Source organism: Mesoplodon bidens (genome assembly GCF_964165515.1).
Source record: "Mesoplodon bidens genome assembly, chromosome: 11".
Classification (NCBI taxonomy): domain Eukaryota; kingdom Metazoa; phylum Chordata; class Mammalia; order Artiodactyla; family Ziphiidae; genus Mesoplodon; species Mesoplodon bidens.
This window is the reverse complement of record NC_138167.1, coordinates 65561769-65584354: the sequence shown is the minus strand read 5'-3', so window position 1 is coordinate 65584354 and position 22586 is coordinate 65561769. Positions and strand designations below refer to the sequence as shown.

General features: G+C 40.9%; 1 protein-coding gene across 1 annotated transcript in view; it reads right to left on the bottom strand.

Moving 5' to 3' along the window:
• LOC308625755 (uncharacterized protein) overlaps window positions 1–22586 on the bottom strand; it is a gene marked incomplete at its 5' end in the record, with an annotated part of 88541 nt that overhangs the window by 47848 nt on the left and 18107 nt on the right. The window contains one exon of the mRNA XM_081250243.1: window positions 4807–4868. Coding sequence (XP_081106369.1) covers window positions 4807–4868 — 62 coding nt within the window. The remainder of the gene's footprint in view (window positions 1–4806; window positions 4869–22586) is intronic.

Sequence of the window (22586 nt, the reverse complement as noted above, 5' to 3'; positions counted from 1 at the left end):
TTATTTATAACCTATTTAGTCATTTTAACTAAAATGTTAAAGCTTCCATTACCAAAAAGAAATTAAAACATAACCTAGATATACACATGAACAATAAAACAAAAACTAAATTCTACTGAAAACAAAGGACAAAGGCAGCAGCTACAGAACTCCCATAGGCAAAAATAAAGTCATTAAAATACCAAGTGTGGTAGCTTTAAAATATACCCACAAATTCTTTAATACTCCTCCGTGCAAAAGGTGGAAACTACTACCCCCCTCCCTTGAGTGTGGGCTGTACTTGGTGACTCTCTTCTAATGAACAGAATGTAACAGAAGTGACAATACGTGACTTCTGACATGAAATCATAAAAGGTACTGTGGCTTCCTCCTTACTCTCTCAGCTTAGTCGCTCTAGAGGAAAGCCAGCTGCCATGCTGTGACAAAACTCAAGCAGTCCTCTGGAGAAGTCCATCTGTTAAGGAACTGAGGCCTCCTGTCAACAGCCATGTGAGTGAGCCACCTTGACTGGCCCCAGTCAAGCCTTCAGAAGACCACAGCCCCAGCAGACATTATGAGTGCAACCTCATGAGCCAGAATCACTCACTTAAAATGCTCCCAGGGCTTCCCTGGTGGCACAGTGGTTGAGAGTCCGCCTGCCGATGCAGGGGACACAGGTTCGTGCCCCCATCCGGGAAGATCCCACATGCCGCGGAGCGGCTGGGCCCATGAGCCATGGCCACTGGGCCTGCACGTCCGGAGGGTGTGCTCCACAACGGAGAGGCCACAACAGTGAGAGGCCGGCATACCAGAAAAAAAAAAAAAAAAGCTCCCAGATTCTTGAGCCACAGAAACCGTGTACAATAACATTTATTGTTGTTTCAAGCTGCTGAAACTGAGTTTTAGGATAATTTATTATGTTGAAATACAGTCATCCCTCAGTATTCACAAGGAATTGGTTCCAGAACCTGCCACAGATACCAAAATCTGCGGATGTTCAAGTCCCAGAGTCAGCCCTCTTTACCTGTGGTCCCACGTCCGAGGATTCAACCAACCACAGATGGTGCAGTAGTATACGTATTTTATTTATTTATTTTATTTATTTATTTTTGGCTGCATTGGGTCTTCACTGCTGCGCGCAGGCTTTCTCTAGTTGCGGAGAGCTGGGGCTACTCTTCGTTGCGGTGTGTGGGCTTCTCATTGCAGTGGCTTCTCTTGTTGCGGAGCACGGGCTCTAGGTGCACGGGCTTCAGTAGTTGTGGCACACAGGCTCAGCAGTTGTGGCACACAGGCTTAGCTGCTCCGTGGCATGTGGTGTCTTCCCGGACCAGGGATCGAACCTGTGGCCCCTGCATTGGCAGGCAGATTCTTAACCATTGCGCCACCAGGGAAGTCCCAGTGTACGTATTTATTGAAAAGAATCTACGTATAAGTGAAGCCATGCAGTTCAAACCCATGTTGTTCAAGGGTCAACTGCAGATAACCAATAAGCTGATAAAATTTTTAAAAGCTCAGGAGTACCAGAATATTCGTTTACCTTATTTTATCTACTAAGCATCTGAACACCCCTGTACCAAGCAGAATTCTCCAAACTGACAAATATCTAATCTATATATACAAAGAGAAATAACCAGATACATGATTTCCTTTAAAAATAAATAAATAACAAGTGAAGTGAACAGGAAACCAAGAATAATGCAAGAGCTTTTACTGATAGACCTAAGGTTTTTGTGGGGGAGGGGAGGGGGGAGGGGAATAACTGAATAAAAGTTAAAGCCCTTCTTTTTAAAAAAGATTACAGTTTTTTAAAAGAGGTGAGAGAATGGACTTAAAATGACAAAAGGATGATATGCTTGATGTGCAATAAGAAACTAATATAAAAATAAAAGGGGGATTAACCATTGTAAAGCAATTATACTCCAATAAAGATGCTAAAAAAATTTTTTTAAATAAAAAATAATAAAAGGGGGAAGAAGACATGCAATAGAATGCTGGGAAACTTTATAGAAAGGAGATTAAATTTGACGCACAACAACAAAATTTGTGGATGACTTTAGAGGAAGTTAAAAAATGGTGTTTATAAGAGATCTTTTGGGGGTGCTGGAAAAGTAACACTGCCATGTGATAATGATTACACAACTCTACAAATCTGATAAAAATCACTGAGTCATACACCTCAAAAAGGCAAATTTTGCAGTATATGAATTATGCCTCAATAAAGCTGTTTTCTTTTTTAAGTGGTATTTGTTCACTAAAGCAAGGAGGGAAAATTATTAGAGTTTTTCTGACTAAAGAAAGGAAGTAGCCAAGAGGAAAAGTACAGTAATTCATTCAACAGACAAGAAAATAAAAAGGAAATTTTTCATAGATTAAGAAATATTAATGTTTTCATTTCAGCCAAGTATAGGACAGTATTGTGTCTCTGGGTAACTCTCTATAAACCTGACTAGGAGCACAAAATCTTACTATCTTAAGAGTAGAAAGACGATGGATTTGGAACCCTTAAATGTGGAATAAGGAGAAGGAACACTTTGACTTAAGTTCCTATCCCCTAGAAGAGGGTAACAATTTATTCTGATCTCACATTACTGCATGTGCCTGAGACACAGAGATGGTACCTCCTATGAGAAGAATTTAAAGAAATTTAAAAGCAGAAAATCAAATATATAACTGTTTTAAAAAATGTATGTTAATTTCTTTACAAGCCTGATGGCAACAGTCAATTCCCTCAGTCAGTCAAAATATCCACATGGGGGCTTCCCTGGTGGCGCAGTGGTTGAGAGTCCGCCTGCCGATGCAGGGGACACGGGTTCGTGCCCCTATCCCGGAAGATCCCACATGCCGCGCAGCGGCTGGGCCCGCGAGCCATGGCCGCGGAGCCTGTGTGTCCGGAGCCTGTGCTCCGCAACGGGAGAGGCCACAGCAGTGAGAGGCCCGCGTACAGCAAAAAAAAAAAAAAAAAAAAAAAATAATAATAATATCCACATGGGGAATTTTTTGGTATTTTTGAAGAACATTAATTTGCATTGGTTCAGGGACTTTAACAGAAGTTTCCCAAAACAGCAGTACTGTATTTTATTTACCCCATTTGTAACTACAAACAAAGTTCAAGCAAAAATGCACCTATAAACAACCACAATTCACATTTGCTTTGAGCTATGAAAATATTAACTTACTCTGACCTCCCCTGCACCAACTTCAGCGAACCCTGGATCAAGAGTCTCAGCTTCCAAAACAGCACAGGTGTCTCTAATTTCAGACCTGCTAGTCTCCTCTCTGACTTTGGCTAAATCAGTAGCAAGCCCAGAAAATAAAAACAAAAAAACTCAAAAGTCATGTAGGTATTTTCTTTCTTCCTCTATAAAAGAATGCTCTAGCAGATACAAATGAAATAGCATGTATTAATATAAAATTCTCTCTCTATAAGTGGCTATAATAAAAGTCAAAATAGTTCAAGATAGTGATATTCACGATATTATCCATCTAGACTTGAAAAATTGTAATATCAATGAACTTTAAAGTTTATGGTACCATGCTAAACCTTTACTAGGCATTCAATAAATGTTAGTTCCTTTCTTTCCTTTCCATTAATTCTTAGAGTATTTCCATAAAACAGTTCCTGCTCATTATACCCCAATATATAGCAGGAAAATAGAAAAAAGATAATTTCCTCACTGAACACCTAGATCAGACTCTGAAAATTCAGGCCACCAGATGATGATGAAGGCACTGATTTGCAAAAGTTAAACTTTACCCTCTCTACCTCCCTTCCTAGGCAGCAGTGTCACTTCCAAGGACCATGTTCCTTCTGCTCTAGGAAGTGGCTCAACTGTTTTTCCCCGTAGCAATATATTAGCAGTTCCTGTTCTTTGTGACTGGAAGCCAGTCTCAAGAAGCTATTCTATTCTAAGTGCAGGTGCAGCAAGAGTCCAAAGATTGTCATCAACCCAGAGAACCCCATGCTCACGTTCACAGGATTCTTGGTTGGAGGATTTGGGGGAGTACTGCCATTGGTTTTTTTGGCTACCTATTTCACTCTCCAAATGATCCAAGTTTCCTGCACCAATGAGCAATGGGGTCTCCACATACCTAAGATTATGGGAAACTAAAACTACATGAAACAGCACTAGTCCCTACTTTGACAGGAAATGTTCTGCCAAAAATAGGTTTGCAGAGCTGTGTGAAGCTGCCGTCTATAGCTCTTTTTTGTGGGCATCTGATACAAGAGAGATATATGAGCCAAAGTCATATCTGGTGTACTTTTGTTCAGACTCTGGAGCTTAAGATAGGAACACAAGCATGCTGTGTCAAAACAAACTCTAGTGGTTACAGATGGACAGATTCTGTCATCAGTAACAAAATTTATAGTTGTCAGTGATGGTCTGGTTACTGTCAAGATAAGCCCTTTGATTGCATCTAGTCTACCATTCACATAAGCTACTGAATTTTAGTGACCAGAAGAATTAGCTAGCCTGTCACCTCCCACTACCCCAAGCTGGTTTACACAATGGCTCCAATACAAGAACTTCTGCCCTCTAAGGAGTGGGTCATGGTGTGTGTGTGCATGTGTGTGAATTCATGGTTCTGTTCTATGACCACCAAAATTTTTAATGGGTTGTGCTGTTTCTTGGCATTCAATACCCTCAGACAAGACACTAGGTGTAGTCCACAACACTAGATAAACCATGGTGACAGACCATCATAGAGTCATGCTGAGTGTTTCCCTAAACAATAATCAAATCTGATCAATTCTTTCAGTAGAACTGAAAATACTAACAAACACCTTAGAAAAGGAGGCAGGAAAGAATAAATAAACCTGGGACCTACCTTGTTTACAATTCCCACAGACAGATGAAATTCAATTCCATGCCAACCATACCCTTCGATCACTAAAACACAAAAAGAAAAATAAAAGTTCATGCAATATAAGCAGTTCTTCCAGTTCCTACAGCGTATTTGGTTTCAATGGTTAAGAAGCTGTTTCTTATCTGCTTTCTGTCCTCTCCACAACCACAACAGTAGCTGAGTGTCACTGGCAAAAAGGCCCAGATATGTGGAGTTAAATAACAGGTAACACTGATTGAACACTTACTATATGCCAGGCACTGTTCTAAGTGCTTAAATGTACTAACTAATTTAATCCTCACAACAACTCTATGAGATACTCTTACTAACTCATTTTACATCCAAATGACAACTGGCCTATACCTCTGAAAATTGCTCTTGTGTTAAGAAATGCCTCTTAAATAAATGTAGGCAATCTCAACCACTGTGGCTGGGCTGTCTCAATGGTTGATATCTATATATGTTCCATATTCATCCACTCATTATACATTTCTTAAGTCCCCATGGTGGGCTGAGCACTATAGTAGATGCTAATCATGATTTATTCTCTGCCCTTTAGGAGTTGAGAAACTAGTTGGGGAGATCAGACTAAATCCAAGAAATGGTTCAAGAAATGGAATACCCTATTATGAGGTACACTCTCTTTGTGCAATCATTCAGTAAAAAAATGAATAACCTTTGGGAAAAGGAAAGGAAAGCTTTACAGAAGAGGTGCCTTAAAGCTGGACCTTAAAAAAAAAAAATTGGCAAAGAGAGGAGAAAGGTTCTTCAGGAAAGGAAACGAGAACAAAAACATGGTGGCGGGGACAGACAGACTCTATCTGAGGTCCTTCATAATCTGATCCCATCCAGTCTGACTAGCCTTTGCCTTGGCCGGTGATCTCCCTCCCCATCCCCGTTAGCCACACCAGACTTCTTCCTTCTAGGATACACAATCTTTGATAGCTCCTTTGTTTCTCCTACTGCCTTGAATGTTTTCCCCACCTTTTCCCTGGTGGGTAACATTAACTAGTCCTAGTATACAGTAGGCACTCAATAAGATACAGCCATTATTATAAATAATATTAAGATTCATTTGAAACATTTTTCTATAACCTCTTCCAATTCTCCAGGGTTAATCTACTGGCCTCTCTGCCACACCTACATGGCATTTGTCCATTTTTCCATTACAATTATAAAACATTCTACTGCCCCAGGTTTCCTTTTTTTTTCTTTCTCTTACTTGTCTGAACAGGTAACATCTTTTCTACAACTCTATACATCCCAAGACCTAGCACAGTGTCTGGCATGTAATAGGTGCCCATTATATGCACTTGTTGACTGAAGGCCCGACTGACTCAAATTTACAAAATGAGTAACAATAGGATTCTTCTAAAAAGTGAGCTCATTTCGTACACTTAAACAATTCAGTTTGTCAAAAATCTAATGCACTTTTACATCTTCATGAATATATCTGCTACATAATTATACCAACAATTCATGCACAAAAAAGTCAAAGTGGATTCACCAAACACTACCAGCTGACTAGTTTTTGCTTGATGACAAAATGAGGTCCTCATCCATGTCAATGGACACAGGAGAAATTAACTGAACTGACTATTTAGATATTATGGCTGGTGACCTTTCTCAGTGAACGGATGCCACAACTTTGTAGGCAGTATGTATGTTTAAATAGGTATTTATACTGGCTTTAGTCACAGGCGGTAGAGGTTACAAATTTAGAAGTCCAATCATAAATCCAAGGTTTATTTATAGAAACATTCCATATTGTAAGAGTTTAAAAAGTAAAACAGCAGCCATTTTCTTTGCCGAAAACAAAAGGTAGCAGAGCACCGAAGGACCAGACCTTCTCTTGACTCTGCTCTTGGCACTGCTTAAAGCAGAGGAAGAAATGTGCAGGGCAAGCAGGAGCCTCGCTGAAAATCAGCCACCCATAGCAACCGGCCTTTTGAATGTCTATGCTATTCAAGGCTTAAGTATTAATTTTATACATGTCCGTGTTCATTGAAAGCACAATTTGTGGCTTGGAACTTGAAAAAGTGTTCTAATGTGCTAGTTTGTCCAATATTAATCGAGTCTGCCAGGTTTGAACATGCCAAACTTAAAATACTCTCTAGATCGTCATGCAAAGGTATGAGCTCAATCCTTTATTCTCAGGAAAAGGAACTTAGGCAGAATGACTAAAGCAACAGTATTTCAATGAAAGCCATAACAGAAAAAGTCAACTAAATAGTGATGAGTTACTATTTTTAAATATCTGAATAGAAATAAGATACAAGCTAATGACAGATTTCTTACAATTATTAATCTCACCTAAAATGAGATCCTGGGATTTTAGATCCAAGGTGTCAGAGAATGTATTTTGAAACTGATTTCAACATGAGATCGTCTCATAAAAAGGTTGTTTTAGTCATCCACTGACCAAGCCCCTTCAGAATCGAAGTCTAACTTACTTTACATTGAAATAAATTATATTTTTATATGAACAGTATTATAAGCAAAGTTTTTTTAATCTTTTACTTTATCAGCTTTAGAAAAATGCTAATAAAACCTGGAATGACTAAATTTTTATAAATAAACCTCAGAAGCTCACACATCCAGTCCCTTCAATTTCAGTTGTGGAACCAGAGCAGAAGGGGTTCAATGACTTGATAACAGGAAGACTGAGACCAGAATCTGATTACCAGTCCAATTTATTTATTCTACTACATACTACTAAACACACTGTTTTATTAAGACAGAAAATGTTTTGGAAATTACAACAGAAGAAAAGTTTAAATACCTACATTCATTCCCTGAGAAGAATTTAAAAATTACATGTGTGCCCTGAAGATTTGTAAATGCTGACCCTTAAAAACTTAGGCAGTAGAAGACTATAGCAGTTATTTCAATGCTTTTGGCTCAATAACCTGTAGAATCTTTGCTAGAAGTTTAGCTTTAAAAGGTTTTTCTTACATCCCTAAGGGTATGGGAATAATTTTTACAAGCTAAGATAACATTATCCTTACCTTCTAAAATATAAACCTCCCACAGACACACAAAAAAAAGCAATTTCAGGACTTCCCTGGAGGCACAGTGGTTAAGACTCTCCTGGTCAGGGAACTAGATGCCACATGTATGCTGCAACTAAGAGTTTGCATGCCACAACTAAGGAGCCCGCCTCCCACAACTAAGGAGCCCGCCTGCCGCAACTAAGGAGCCCACCTGCCACAACTAAGACCCGATGCAAACAAATGAATAAATGATAGGGCTTCCCTGGTGGCACAGTGGGTAGGAATCCGCCTGCCAATGCAGGGGACACGGGTTCGACCCCTGGTCCGGGAAGATCCCACATACCGTGGAGCAACTAAGCCCATGCGTCACAACTACTGAGCCTGCGCTCCAGAGCCCATGAACCACAACTACTGAGGCCTGCAATCTTAAGAGCCCGTGCTCTACAACAAGAGAAGCCACCGCAATGAGAAGTCTGCACACCACAACGAAGAGTAGCCCCCGCTCACCGCAACTAGAGAAAGTCCGTGCAGACGCAACGCAGCCAAAAATAAATAAAATAAATAAATTTATTTTTTTAAAAATAAAAATAGGGTTTCCCTGGTGGTGCAGTGGTTGAGAGTCCGCCTGCCGATGCAGGGGACACGGGTTCATGCCCCGGTCCAGGAAGATCCCACATGCCGCGGAGCAGCTGGGCCCGTGAGCCATGGCCACTGAGCCTGCGCGTCCGGAGCCTGTGCGCCGCAACGGGAAAGGCCACAACAGTGAGAGGCCCGCGTACCGCAAAAAATAAATTAAATAAATAAATAAATAAATAAATAAATAAATGATAAAAAATCACAAGAGAAATTAGAAAATATTAAAAAAGCAATTTCATAGAATTCAGGGTCTTCTTTCAAATATTTCTTCTGAACGAATTCTACTGTCTCATTTTAATTTGCAGGGAAGAGATGCAAAAAATAAAAGGAAAGTAACAAAAAAATAAAATGGAAGGGAAAAAAAGGAAAAGGAGGAAAGAGGAAAGAAAAATCAATATAAAGGTTTGACTCTGATATCAAAAAAGGAGGAGAAAAACAATTCCTAATTAAATAAATGAACTGTGGTTTTTAAGCAATCAGCCTCTACAAGGTATGGTTACATACCTCCTCAAACTGAACACCTAAAAAAAAATCTTAACCTCATTTTGCCTGATTCCTCTATTTGCTCTTTCTTCCACTTCCAAAGATAGAGTATTAAGTGGAGTGGGCCTCCTGGAACAAGTAAGGGAGTCAGAAATGTCTGTCCATGCAGCCCCCTCGAAGTGCCGGTACTGGCTGGAGTTACTAGAGTCTCAAAAGTGGAGTCAAGAAAGACCGCTGCATTCCCAGAGTGTGTCTATATCCTCCTCTAGAAGAGATTAGAAACCTGCTGCCTTTCACATGCACCAAAAGCCCTTCCTTTCCTACTAACAATTTAACTTGGATACAAAAATTACAGTTAATATAACAATTAATTAAGGTGACAAGTAGAAAAAGGAAGCAATACCATAGGTACTATACATACATATATATTATAGAGGGAAGGAGGGAGGGAGGGAGGGAGGGAGGCAATAAGTAAGACCGGGCTGGTCAACCCAGCTGCAGCATTCGGCATTCAACCTAACATATGCTTGGTAAGGCACTAGAACACAGACAATACTTTACAAATAAAAAACTAAAATCTCAAACCCTCCACTCATAAGAACAGTTTCCAAGTCTATCAAAGCTCCCAGTTTCACCTTCCCCTGCCGTCACCCTATAACAAGCAATAGAAGCATCTCCTATTTCACTGTGCATTAAGACTCAGATGTAGCTCCAGATGGGCAGATATAGCTATCACGTTTTGAAACTGCAAAGCAAAATCCAGGTGTTTGAACATCTGTTCTTTTATGTGACTCTCCTAATACTGTAAGGTGGTACTGGTGGAGAGTAAACTGCAGCAAAGCCCCTATTATGAGTGGATTCACAAAGGAGTCCGTCTGTCAGTGTTCTAATTATGTTTAGACCTCAAAGCTGACTCAGACATCTCCGCAGCAAGTCTTAAGTAAACATGTACATTCCTATTTTCTTAAACAGAATAAAATCAATAATTCTTTTATTATTCCTTGCTTTTTTCCCATAATAAATTATTTTAATTTTTCAAAATAGGTAATACGTAACTATGGTTTAAAAAACCTAACAGTACAATGAGCATATAGTGAAAAGTAGGTCTCTTTCCCACCCAGTCCCCTAGTACTTCTTTCCAGAAAGGATTTCAAGTTTCTTGTAAGTTAACATTTTCTTAATGACTGAATCGCTCTCCTGTGCTTACAAATGTGGCTGCAGCTCAATGACTTGGCTGGTTATCACACTACCAGAGAGAGCACATCTCCACCATCACTGAAATGGAGCATCTGAGCTGGAGGGACCAGCCTTCAGTGTGGCATGGCACATTTGTGCCCTCCCCGTACACACTCCCACTCACATGCAGGCACATGAGGAGAGGGTTCTTTTGTGTATAGGTGTGGTAAAATATACATGACATAAGATTTACCATTCTAACCATTTTTTTTTTTTTTTTTTTTTTCGGTACGTGGGCCTCTCACTGTTGTGGCCTCCCCCGTTGTGAAGCACAGGCTCCAGATGTGCAGCCTCAGCAGCCATGGCTCACGGGCCCAGCCGCTCCGCGGCATGTGGGATCCTCCCAGACCGGGGCACGAACCCGTATCCCCTGCATCGGCAGGCAGACTCTCAACCACTGCGCCACCAGGGAGGCCCCTAACCATTTTTAACTGTAAAATTCAGTGGCATTAAATATATTCATAATGTTGTGGAACCATCACAACTATCCACCTCCAAAACTTTTTCATCATCCCAAACAGGAACTCTGTACTCATTAGACAGTAACTCCCCATTTCCCCTCCCTCTAGGCCCCAGTAACACTATTCTACTTTCTGTCTTTATGAATTTACCTATTCAAGGTACTTCATATGAGTGGAATTATACAATTTTTGTCCTTTTGTGCCTGGCTTCTTTCACTTAGCATAATGTCTTCAAGGTTCCCATGTTGTAAATTGTTTCAGAATTTCCTTCTTTTTTAAGGCAGAATAATATCCTATCGTATGTACATAACACATTTTGTTTATCCATTCATCAGTGGAGGGACATTTGGGTTGTTTCCATCTTTTAACTATTATGAACAATGCTGCCGTGAATGTTGGTATACAAGTATCTGTTTAGGTCCCTTCTTTCAATTATTTTGGATATTTGCTTAGAAGTAGAACTGCTGTACCTATGGCAGTTCTGTGTTTAACTTTTTTTAAAAAAATAAATTTATTTATTTATTTTTGGCTGCACTGGGTCTTCGTTGCTGCACGCGGGCTTTCTCTAGTTGCGGCAAGCGGGGGCTACTCTTCTTTGCGGTGTGCACGTTTCTCACTGCGATGGCTTCTCTTGTTGCAGAGCATGGGCTCTAGGCGCACAGGCTTCAGTAGTTGTTGCATGCAGGCTCTAGAGTGCAAGCTCAGTAGCTGTGGCGTACAGGCTTAGTTGCTGTGTGGCATGTGGGATATTCCCGGACCAAGGATCGAACCCATGTCCCCCGCACTGGCAGGCGGATTCCTAATCACTGCGCCACCAAGGAGGGCCCCCTGTGTTTAACTTTTTGAGGAACCACAAAACTGTTTTCCACAGTGACTGCACCGTTTTACACCAGTGATACACAGGGTTCCAGTTTCTCCTCCTTGCAGTTTTTTGGTAATAGCCATCCTAATGGATGTGAAGTGGTGGTATCTCATTGTAGTTTTCATTTGCATTCAAAGGAGAGGATTCTTTTTTTTTTTCAAAGGAGAGGATTCTTACGCCTACGGCTTCAAAACATTTTGCATTTGAAGGTGTTCCTATGGCACTGGTCCATCTCCACCCCACAACAAGTGTCTTATCATCTGGCTCTTCATCATGGTTCTCAAGAGTCTACCACTCATTCAGTGCACTAGTCACTTCAAATCTTGCACACTATGACTACCACCATACTCCATTCTGCCTTCTCTGCACATCTTAATATTCTTTCACCTATGCTTTTTGGCTTTCTTCTCAAAAAATGTTGATCTAGGGGCTTCCCTGGTGGCGCAGTGGTTGAGAGTCCACCTGCCGATGCAGGGGACATGGGTTCTTGCCCCAGTCCGGGAAGATCCCACATGCCGCGGAGCGGCTAGGCCCGTGAGCCATGGCCGCTGAGCCTGCATGTCCAGAGCCTGTGCTCCGCAACGGGAGAGGCCACAACAGTGAGAGGCCCGTGTACCGCAAAAAAAAAAAAAAATGTTGATCTATTTATAACCAGACACTGCCAGTTTAATCAACACACTCCTTCAATTTCTGGAAGAACTGACTACTCACAGCACTTTTGGTACTTCAAGTCTTCTCAGGAATTGTCAACAGTGCTCAAAAGTTCTTTCTTGACTATCTAAGGCGCTTGCTTTTCTTTTTCTTGGTTTTGCATTCAGAACTCTTTTGGATGCTTGAAAATGACAGAAAGTTGATCTCTGGATAACCAAAGTTTTACCATAAGCATCTTCATGCTTATTTCTACCTGCATTTAAGCAGAGCTTGCAGATAAATAAAATAGATACATTAAACTTCTCAGTTCTCAAGAAGAACACAACAAAAATGACAAAATTTAAAATACGTTTGTTAGTATCCCACAGTAAATTGCAATTTGTCAACAGTGCCTACAACATGGTAGGCACTTGTTAAATATTTGTTGAATGAATGGTTTAAGGAGATATAATATGGCAGCAGAGAATGCAGGCTTTGGAATCAGATCTGGATTTGTATGTCAGCTCCCACCTTTATTAGCCACATGATCTAGGGATAAGTTGCTTAGCTTCTCTGAGGCTCAGAGATGCTAAAAAATAACAGATGGATAATACCACCTATCTTTCAGAATGACCATGAAGAGTTGTTATTGGTGGTGTATTCAAACATATAAACTGCTTTGTTGGTATTGGCTCTAGGTACTGCAAAAGCATGGATTTAAGTAAAAGAAACAGTTCAATAGCTCGGAATTCATTTATTTATTAGTGATTATTCGTGTATTTAGTGATGGCCTACTATGTGCCAGGCACTGTAGTTGCAAAAGACACATCAGTGATCTAGAAAGACATAGATCCTTGCTCTCGTGGAGCTTATGTTCTAATAGGGAGAGACAGATAATAAAATAATAAATATAATAAGTAAACTACCAAGATCTTAAAATGTAATGAATGCTTTAGCGAAGAAAAAGAAAAAGTAGATCAGAAAAAAGGGAATAAGAAGTGTTGGGGGAAGAGGACTTGCAATCTTTAAATAAGATGATCAGAGTAGGCCTCATTGAGAAAGCGACACAAGCAAAGATTTGACAGTCATAAGAGATTCAGCCATGCAGATATTTAGAGGAAGAGCATTCCAGAAAGAGGTAACAGCCAATGCAAAGGCCCTAAGACAGAAGCAGGACTGTCATGTTCAAGGAACGGCAAGAAAGATAGTGTGGCTGCAGCAGAGGGAGCAAGGGGGATATAGTGAAGTAAGGTCAGAGAGGTTACTAGAAGACCAGATATTATAAGGCCTTACAGGATTCTCTACTCGGAGTGGAACGGGGGCGCCAATGCAGGGGAGCCATTGCTTTTTTTTTTTTTTTTTTTTTTAGTGGCTTAAAAGAAACAAAAATTTGTTATCTTACAATTCGGAAGGGCAGAAGTCTGGTACAGGTCTCAATGGGCTAAAATCAAGGTGTTGGTAGGGATGAATTGTTTTCTGGAACTCTTGGGGAGAATCTGTTTTCTTGCCTTTTCCAGTTTCTAGAGGCTGCCTACGTTCCTTGGCTTGGAGCCACTGCTTCTGAACAGAGGAGTGACATGATCTGACTTAGGTATAAAATGAATGGTTCAGGCTGCTATGTTGAAAACAAAGGAAAGGGTAGAAGCTGGGAGGTCAGTTAGGAGGCACTACAATAATCCGGGCAAGAGAGGACAGTGGCTTGGACCACAGCGGGAGCAGCAGAGAAGGTGAGAGGTGGCTGATTTTGGATATATTTTGAGGGTGGGCCCAGTAAGTTTTCATGGCAGACTAGATGTGGGGTATGAGAGAAAAATGAGAGTCCATAGTTTTGATCAGAGCAACTAAAAGAGTAGGATTGTCGTCAAGTAAAACAGGGAAAGCTGCGGGTGGAAAAAATTAAGTTTAGAAAGAAAATGAATAGTTTACTTTTAGTTTTGTGTATGTTGTTTGAGATAGTTGGCCTTCCAACATTTCTAACAGGTAAACAGGATCAGATTGATGAAATAATGGTTTTTAAAAGCATTTCCATTTCACTAGCTTGTAATAGATGATAAACTATAGGTTAGTTTGGCCTAGATGCTACCATTTTATAACAAATTAATTTTAGCAGTTACAATATACACGAAAAAAAATACTCATAGTTTGATGCTGTTTAATTCCCAATGACTGACTGTATCCTTTAAAGCTTGAAAATCAGAACTAAAATTCATTCCACCCTACAGTTATAGGTAGGGAGTCAAATCACAGTAAGTGAGGAAGAATAAGAAAATAATAATAATAAAATAATAAAACACAATGAGCTCCTGGCATCTGAATTCTTCAGCCAACACTGAGTTCTTCATCCTGGTGGCAGCTGGAGGATCCCAGTGATCCTAATACGATCACCTTCAGTCTCACATACTCCTCTTGTTCTAAACACAAATTTTTCTCTCCTTCTGTTCCCTGGAAGGTCCCAAAAGAAGAGAACAGTCCAGAGCCTGAGAACAAATGCATCTAGAGAGAACAATAAAGAGAGGAGCCTACACAGAACTAGTACCACACCCAGATTCTGAGTCAAGGCCACGGGAGAAATCGCAAAATCACATCATCTCAGGGCTGGAAAGGGATCATCATGTGTCAACAAATATTTTCCAAGTGACCATGTGCTAGAGGCTAAGGATACACAGATGATTATGACAAAATCCCTATTCAAGGCATTGTATGCTAAGTACTTTACTAGAGGAATTAACTAAGGGTTAGGGGAGAACAAAGGCAAGAATAAAAGAGCAGATTTTCAAAATAAATTGCCAAGAATTAACTTACTTACGATCACCATATCCACCACCTCCTACCAATCTAACATACAGAAGACTCATCTAGTGCTTTAGGCTAAGGAGAAAGCAAGGTTGTGGTCCTTGCAAGGCTGGGACTTGTAGCCTCTTAGAATCAGTCTTGTTCTCTTACATGGTTGGTTAAAGAAAAGTAGTTAAAGGCAGTTATGATCATTTACATCCCCCCTTCATCTCTTTTCCACCAAAAAAACTTGGAATCACAGGAAAACACTGTTCTAGTCCAACCATTCACTCAGTGCCAACCTCCAAATTTTTAAAAGGTAGTACTTAATCCTTTAAAATATTTGCTAAAAGAAAACAGTGCCTTCTCTTCCTGTCCTAAAGGAAATTTTATTTCACCTAGGCTATTTACAGAGATTTAAGTTACAACTTTAACTTCTAGAATAAATCTAACCATAACCACTTCCAAGCCACGTGTCTTTTCTGCTGGCCCAAGTTCTAACCCCTCCACGTCCCAAGGCTTAGGAGTCTTTCTAGTCTGAGTCTTCCAGCACTCTTACTTTTCATTGTACCACCAATTGTGACTCTCAAGAATCCAGCCAAAAAGTACTATGGGAAATTACTCTATTAATCCACAAACCATATTTCATCTTCATTTTCCAGACGAAATCTCAAAGGCTTGTAATGCATAGTGTCAAAAGTATCATCTGTCTTTACACATGTCTAAAGGAAAAAACTTATCTCTGACTTACGAGTTTTCACTTATTGGTAATCTCTCTATATCCAATAGAAACATACTTTACCACGATAACATATTCCAGCAAACTGCTGCTATCTCAGCAATTACAATTGAGTATATGCTTTCAATACTGAGTCAGGCCTTGGGAGTGGTTTAGCACATGGAATTTAACCAGCTGGCATCTACAATTAGATTCAAGGAGGCAAATGGAATTTTTCTATCAGGTTTTTCCAAAAGTTAACTAGTTCTTAAACTGATTATACCCGTCTGAAGTATTTACAGATGAAATGATATAATGTCTGGGATTTGTTTTTCAATACTGAGGCGGGGCCTTCCCTGGTGGCACAGTGGTTGAGGGTCCGCCTGCCGATGCAGGGGACAAGGGTTCGTGCCCCAGTCCGGGAAGACCCCACATGCCGCGGAGCGGCTAGGCCCGTGAGCCACGGCCGCTGAGCCTGCGCGTCCGGAGCCTGTGCTCCACAACGGGAGAGGCCACAACAGTGAGAGGCCCGCGTACTGGGGGAAAAAAAAAAAAAAAAAACATACTGAGGCGGAAGAGGGGAGCAATGTTAAACAAGATTGGTCATGTGTTGATAACTGTTGAAACTGGGTGACAGGTCCATGGTGGTGATTGATTTTATTAGTCTCTTTACTTTTACATGTGCTTGAAATAGTCCACTATAAAGATTTAATTTTTTTTTAACTTATGTCATGATCTGGTGAACCTGAAAAACAAAGAACAAAGTGATTCTTGGAACCAATGAGCTCCATAATCTACCAGAATAAAAACTATTCGTTTCTTAATATGTATCTCAAATTTAACACTTATTTCTCACTGAACAAATACTTATCAAGCACATCCAGCAGGTTCCAGGCACCAACCTGAGTTCTGAGGATACAATGATAAACTAAATGCTCTCTCCCTCAAAGAATCCAGTAGTAATCTGTTTTATGAAAGAGGCAAGCACACAGTGTCACAGACCAAACAAGAGGGAGATCTAATCCAACTCTAGCCAATCAGGAAAAGGTTCCCAGGCACCATCTAAATTAATTCTGAAAGATTCAACCCAGAGAAACAAATCATTTCTTTTTTTCCCATGCTGACCTTTATCATCTTACAGACTGTCAGATCAAAAGGAAAATGCCTGTTCCTTTATGAACTAAAGTATCTATTTCTCTATATAGCAGAAATTATCAAACTGTCATTCATTCAACAAATATACATTCAAAACCTACCAGTGCCAGCATGTACTAGACAAAAAAAGATAAAACATGGTCCCTGCCCTCATGTGGTTTATAATCTCAGAGCACAGAAAGACGAAAAACAAGTAAGTAAGCAAGCCATCAAGCAGAAAACTAATTACAAACTTCTCCAAGTTACAAAGAAATCAAAGTAGGAACTTTATGAGCAGAAAGAATCTACTTTGTAAACATGGTGATAAGGAAAGCTGAACAACTATCATCATCCCAAGGGATGATAATGTAACTGACTGAAGGGAGGAGGGACTAGGTGGTGAGGTCAGCATAGATAAGGCATGTGTGCAATGTAGGTCATGGGAAGAAATCTGTATTTTATTCTAAGTGTCATGGGAAATGGCTGGAGGTGAGGGTTTTAAGCAGAGAAGTGACATGATTCAGTTTATGTTTTTAAGATCATTCCTGCTACTCTGGAGAGAATGGATTGAAAGAGAATAACAACTTTTACCAAGAGGAGTTTTAGATGAGTAAAACCAAAATTGATTTTGGCCAGTAAAAATCATGTCTGCATTCCATTACCAATCTAAAATCTTTTAAATTACCCTACTTAGTCCAGGCTTCACCTACAGTTTTTTTTGTTTTGTTTTGTTTTTAATGCTTACTACCAATGGGTGATGACCTCTGAGGAGCTCTCTGGGAAGCTGAAACAAGCCTAGATGCCTGGGGGTAAGCATTTTTCTCATTCTTCAATTGCCAAAGTCAGATTAATTTTCATTTACTCATCTCCTAATCCACAATCAGCTTCTTGACTGAAAGGCAAGGAGTAGGGACCTTCCTCAAGTTTTTCAGGTAACAATAAACTTTACTGAACATCTGATAAGGAATGTGATCGCACAACCTTTCTTATTGCCAACTATGCCCCAGGTGGGAACTCTACTATGAAAGCAATTCTAATTTTCCTGTCCAAATTGGCTAGATCTCAGAAAGATGCCTAAAGCAAACCCATTTAATTCTGTTTTTAAAAGAGCTTTCTCATTCCAAAGTCTAAACAAGAATAAATTTCCTTTCTTAAAAAAAAATTTATCTATTTATTTATTTGGCTGAGCTGGGTCTTAGTTGCGGCATGCGGGATCTTCAGTTGCGGCAAGCAGGCTCTTAGTTGCAGCATGTGGGATCTAGTTCCCTGACCAGGGATGGAACCTGGGCCCCCTGCACTGGGAGCATGGAGTCTTAACCACTGGACCACCAGGGAAGTCCCAAGAATAAATTTCTAATAGCATTTGTAGTTAATAAAGAAAGAAAAACAAATTCCATTGTCAAGCCCTGGGGCATGTGACTAAGCAATCTTGATAAAGGCACTATCAAACCAAGTTACGCTCAAAGAGATTTTACTCAGTTATTTGAAAAACAGAATGGAAAGAGGAGCAATAGACAGTACCAACATCTGTGGGGGACGCGCAGGCCCAGCAGCCATGGCTCACAGGCACAGCCGCTCCGCAGCATGTGGGATCTTCCCGGACCGGGGCATGAACCTGTGTCCCCTGCATCAGCAGGCGGACTCTCAACCACTGCGCCACCAGGGAAGCCCGCATCACTTAATCTTGATACTATTCCTACAAGAGAAATATATCCCCCCTTTTACTGATGAGGGCATAGGCCCAGAGAAGTTGATACTAGCTCAGGGTCATACAACCATTAAGTGGCTTCCATGGCCCATACTCTTTCCACTAAACAAACGTTTAAATAGAGATCTAAATTACAGAAAGTCTTCCACATGACTAATGTACTAATAGATAAATAAGTTTACACATATGTCTGTGTGTGTGTGTGTGTGTGTGTGTGTGTGTGTGTGTTTCATCTGGGAGTCTAACCACCAATTGTAATATCTTCAGTGGGGAAAGTGTTTAGGATTCCTACTTGGAGACAGACCACCAGAAAGCACCTCTGAAGAGACAAGGGAGTTTGGTGGCAAAAGCTATCCAGGTTATTTGCCCTTAATGAAGCCAAAGGAGCTTCTCCTTGAAGGCAGCCTATACTTTCTCGGGGCTAGCAGCAGTGACTCCCTAAGAAAAGCTTATAGGGACTCATGTACAAGGACCATTCCAGGATTGTCTTTAAGTGATTTAGGGTGGTGACACTGAGCAACATGTACATGCAAAAACAACTATTCCGGGATTCCCTGGTGGCGCAGGGGTTGGGAGTCCGCCTGCCGGTGCAGGGGACACGGGTTCGTGCCCCGGTCTGGGAGGATCCCACATGCTGCGGAGCGGCTGGGCCTGTGAGCCATGGCCGCTGGGCCTGCGCGTCCGGAGCCTGTGCTCTGCAGCGGGAGAGGCCACAACAGTGAGAGACCCGCGTACTGCAAAAAAAAAAAAGAAAAAAAAAAAAAAAAAAAAAAAACAACTATTCCATCAACAAAATAAAACCAAATAAGACAGGACTCCCCTGGTGGCACAGTGGTTAAGAATCCGCCTGCCAATGCAAGGGATACAGGTTCGATCACTGGTCTCGGAAGATCCCACATTCTGCAGAGCAACTAAGCCCATGCGCCACAACTACTGAGCCTGCAAGCCACAACTACTGAAGCCCGCACACCTAGAGCCCGTGCTCTGCAGCAAGAGAAGCCACTGCAATGAGAAGCCTGTGCACTGCAACGAAGAGTAGCCCCCACTCGCCACAACTAGAGAAAGCCTGCGTGCAGCAACGAAGACCCAATGCAGCCAAAAATAAATAAATAAACAAACGACAGTGTACACGAAAGCCCCTAACAGTGGCTAGCATAAAACAGGTAATAAAAGCAAGTTTCTTCCATTCTCTGCTCTGAGTTATCTGTACAAAAAAACAAATAACTGCTGGACGGAGCCACAACATCTTACTTAGTTGGGAAAATTGATGAAATTCCCTTTCTGTCAAACCCAGCCAGACTGAGTTTAAATATCTGGGCCTACATTTGCTAAGAACATCAGGGACACAACGACCAACATTTCAGAAGTCAGAGGTCTTCTCTTAAGGGTTATTTTATTTCCTCCATCATTCAACAGCATAGCAAATGGACAAAAAGGTTCTTTAAAGCAAGTCTCCCCAAGAGCTGAGTGCAACACAACTCAGCAAAACCACCAAACCATCACTGCAGTCTACGTTACAATCTACACTCCTCCACTTCTATGATCACTGAGTGGTCGTAAACAACCTGGCATATTAAATCATTACTAAATACTTCATACTAGGGCAAATTATTCTTCAACTGTTTTAATGGTTTAACTTTTGAAATGGAATGATCTTTTCTATAAAATATTCTTTTAAATTAATTCTAGGGCTTCCCTGGTGGCACAGTGGTTAAGAATCCGCCTGCCAATGCAGGGGACATGGGTTCGAGCCCTGGTCTGGGAAGATCCCACATGCCGCGGAGCAACTAAGCCCGTGCGCCACAACTACTGAGCCTGCGCTCTAGAGCCCACGAGCCACAACTACTGAAGCCCACGTGCCACAATTACTGAAGTCCGCATGCCTAGAGCCCATGCTCCACAACAAGAGAAGCCACCGCAATGAGAAGCCCACGCACCTCAACGACAGGTAGCCCCCACTCGCTGCAACTAGAGAAAGCCCGCATGCAGCAACAAAGACCCAATGCAGCCAAAAATAAAATAAATTAAAATAAATAAATTAAAAAGAAATTAATTCTATCATTTAGATGCTCTGAGATTCAGACTCTGAGGTGAACAATCTCCTACTGTAATTAAAGCTGAGATAGTGTGAAATGGTGATGACTGACTGCTGGAGTGAACATAGTGACAAACGTAAGGATCAAATGAAAATCACAGAAGGGCCTTTTGGGATTAATGCTCTTACAGGGGAAAAGAACTCAGACTAAAGAGGTTAGACAACTTGATCAATATTGCACCACTTATGGGACTTCCCTGGTGGTCCAGTGGTTAAGAATCCACGTTCCAATGCAGGGGACGCAGGTTCGATCCCTGGTCAGGGAACTAAGATCCCACATGCGATGCAAATACTGAGCACGAGCGCTCTAGAGCCCACGTGCCACAACTAGAGGGAAGCTTGCATGCCGCAGAGAAGAGCCTGTGAGCTGCAATTAAGACCCGACACAGCCAAATAAATAAAATTCTTTTTAAAATGTCACATCTTATTAGTGACAAAATGAGGGTTTTTTTAAGCCCCACGCCTACTGATGCCCCGTTGGCCAGCTGACCTCTCCCTAATAATAGCTGCCACTTACCAGATAATTACAATGTGCCAGGTGCTGTACTGAGGGTTTTACATATGTGATCTCATTTAATCTCACCACAATCCTATGAGGAAAGCATTTTGTAAATAAGGAAACCAGGATTCAAACCCAAGTCTGTCTGCCGAAGTCTTTTGTTTCAACCACTACACTAAGCCTCTCTGCTTTCCATTCATTCATTAATTCATCAAATACTCACTAAGCAAGGATAATGTGTCAGGTACTGTCTCAGCCCCAGAGATACTAGTGATGAAGACAGACAAGGTCCCTGCCCTTATGGCTCTTATGGTAACAAGTAAAAAAATAAGCACTTCAGATATGACTGATATGTGTTGGGGGGGGAAACAGTACAGTGATAAGAACTACAGAGGCGATATTATGCTACCTACCAGTCATAGATGAAAACACTGAATATGTAAAACACTACCACCTCATGTCCATTAGCGTGTCTACTACGAAAAAAAAACAACAAGCACTGGTAAGGATGTGGAGAAAGTGGAACGCCTGTGCACTGTTGGTGAGAATGTAAAATGAAAGTAAATTTATTCTTAGTGAAATGACTAAATAAGATTCTGAATCCTTCAAAGATAAAAGGTATTTGAAATAATATATTCTGAAAGGCAGACAAACCACAGTCCTCTCTTTAGTATGATACTATTTTTAGCACAGGCATAAGTAGAAACAATTTTAATCAGAAAAATGTGTCAATGAGCATAACAGATCTTTCCATATTAAAATAACTATCAAGATTACACACGTATGCAATTCCAACACCCACTTCTTTTTTCCTCATTCTCATACTCCTGTTAACTTTCTTTCATTCAGTGCCTCTGATATCTCAGCACAGAGACAAACTCTGATGACTGTACAGGTACAGGCAGTTCATTAAGCTCTCTTACTGGACTCAGATTGCTGCTGTGGGAACTGCCTGCTCTTAAGTTTCTGGGCTATTATCAGATACAGGCAACTCTTAATCTCCCTGGCTTCCTTCCTAGGGAACTGTGCCAACAAAAGGTGGAGAAGAGACCTAGGTCCACAGTTATCTAAAGTACTGTGCTTTTCACCATTATGGAATCTGAGTTGCGTGTTACTTACCTTCACAGTAGAATGTACCATCAATCTTTGTTCTATTTATTAAACCCACTTGGTACAGATCTTATATTAGATACACAGAGAGAAAATGGTACAGCTGCCACCCCCCACCCCCAATGAACTATAACGTTAATAGGAAGAAAAGGTCTTGGTGAAAAAAAGAAATGCTAAGTAAAAAAAGAGAAATGAGGGAATTCCCTTATGGTCCAGTGGTTAGGACTCGGTGCTTCCACTGCAGGGGGCACAGGTTCGATCCCTGGTAGGGGAACTAAGATCCTGCATGCCACATGGTGAGGCCATCCCCCCCAAAAAAAAGAGAGAGAGAGAGAAATAATAGGAGGGTACCATGGGGAGAGTAGAGTCTGAAAAAAAGTTTGAGATTGTATTAATCAAGGAAAGTTGTTTTGTAAAGGAGTTAA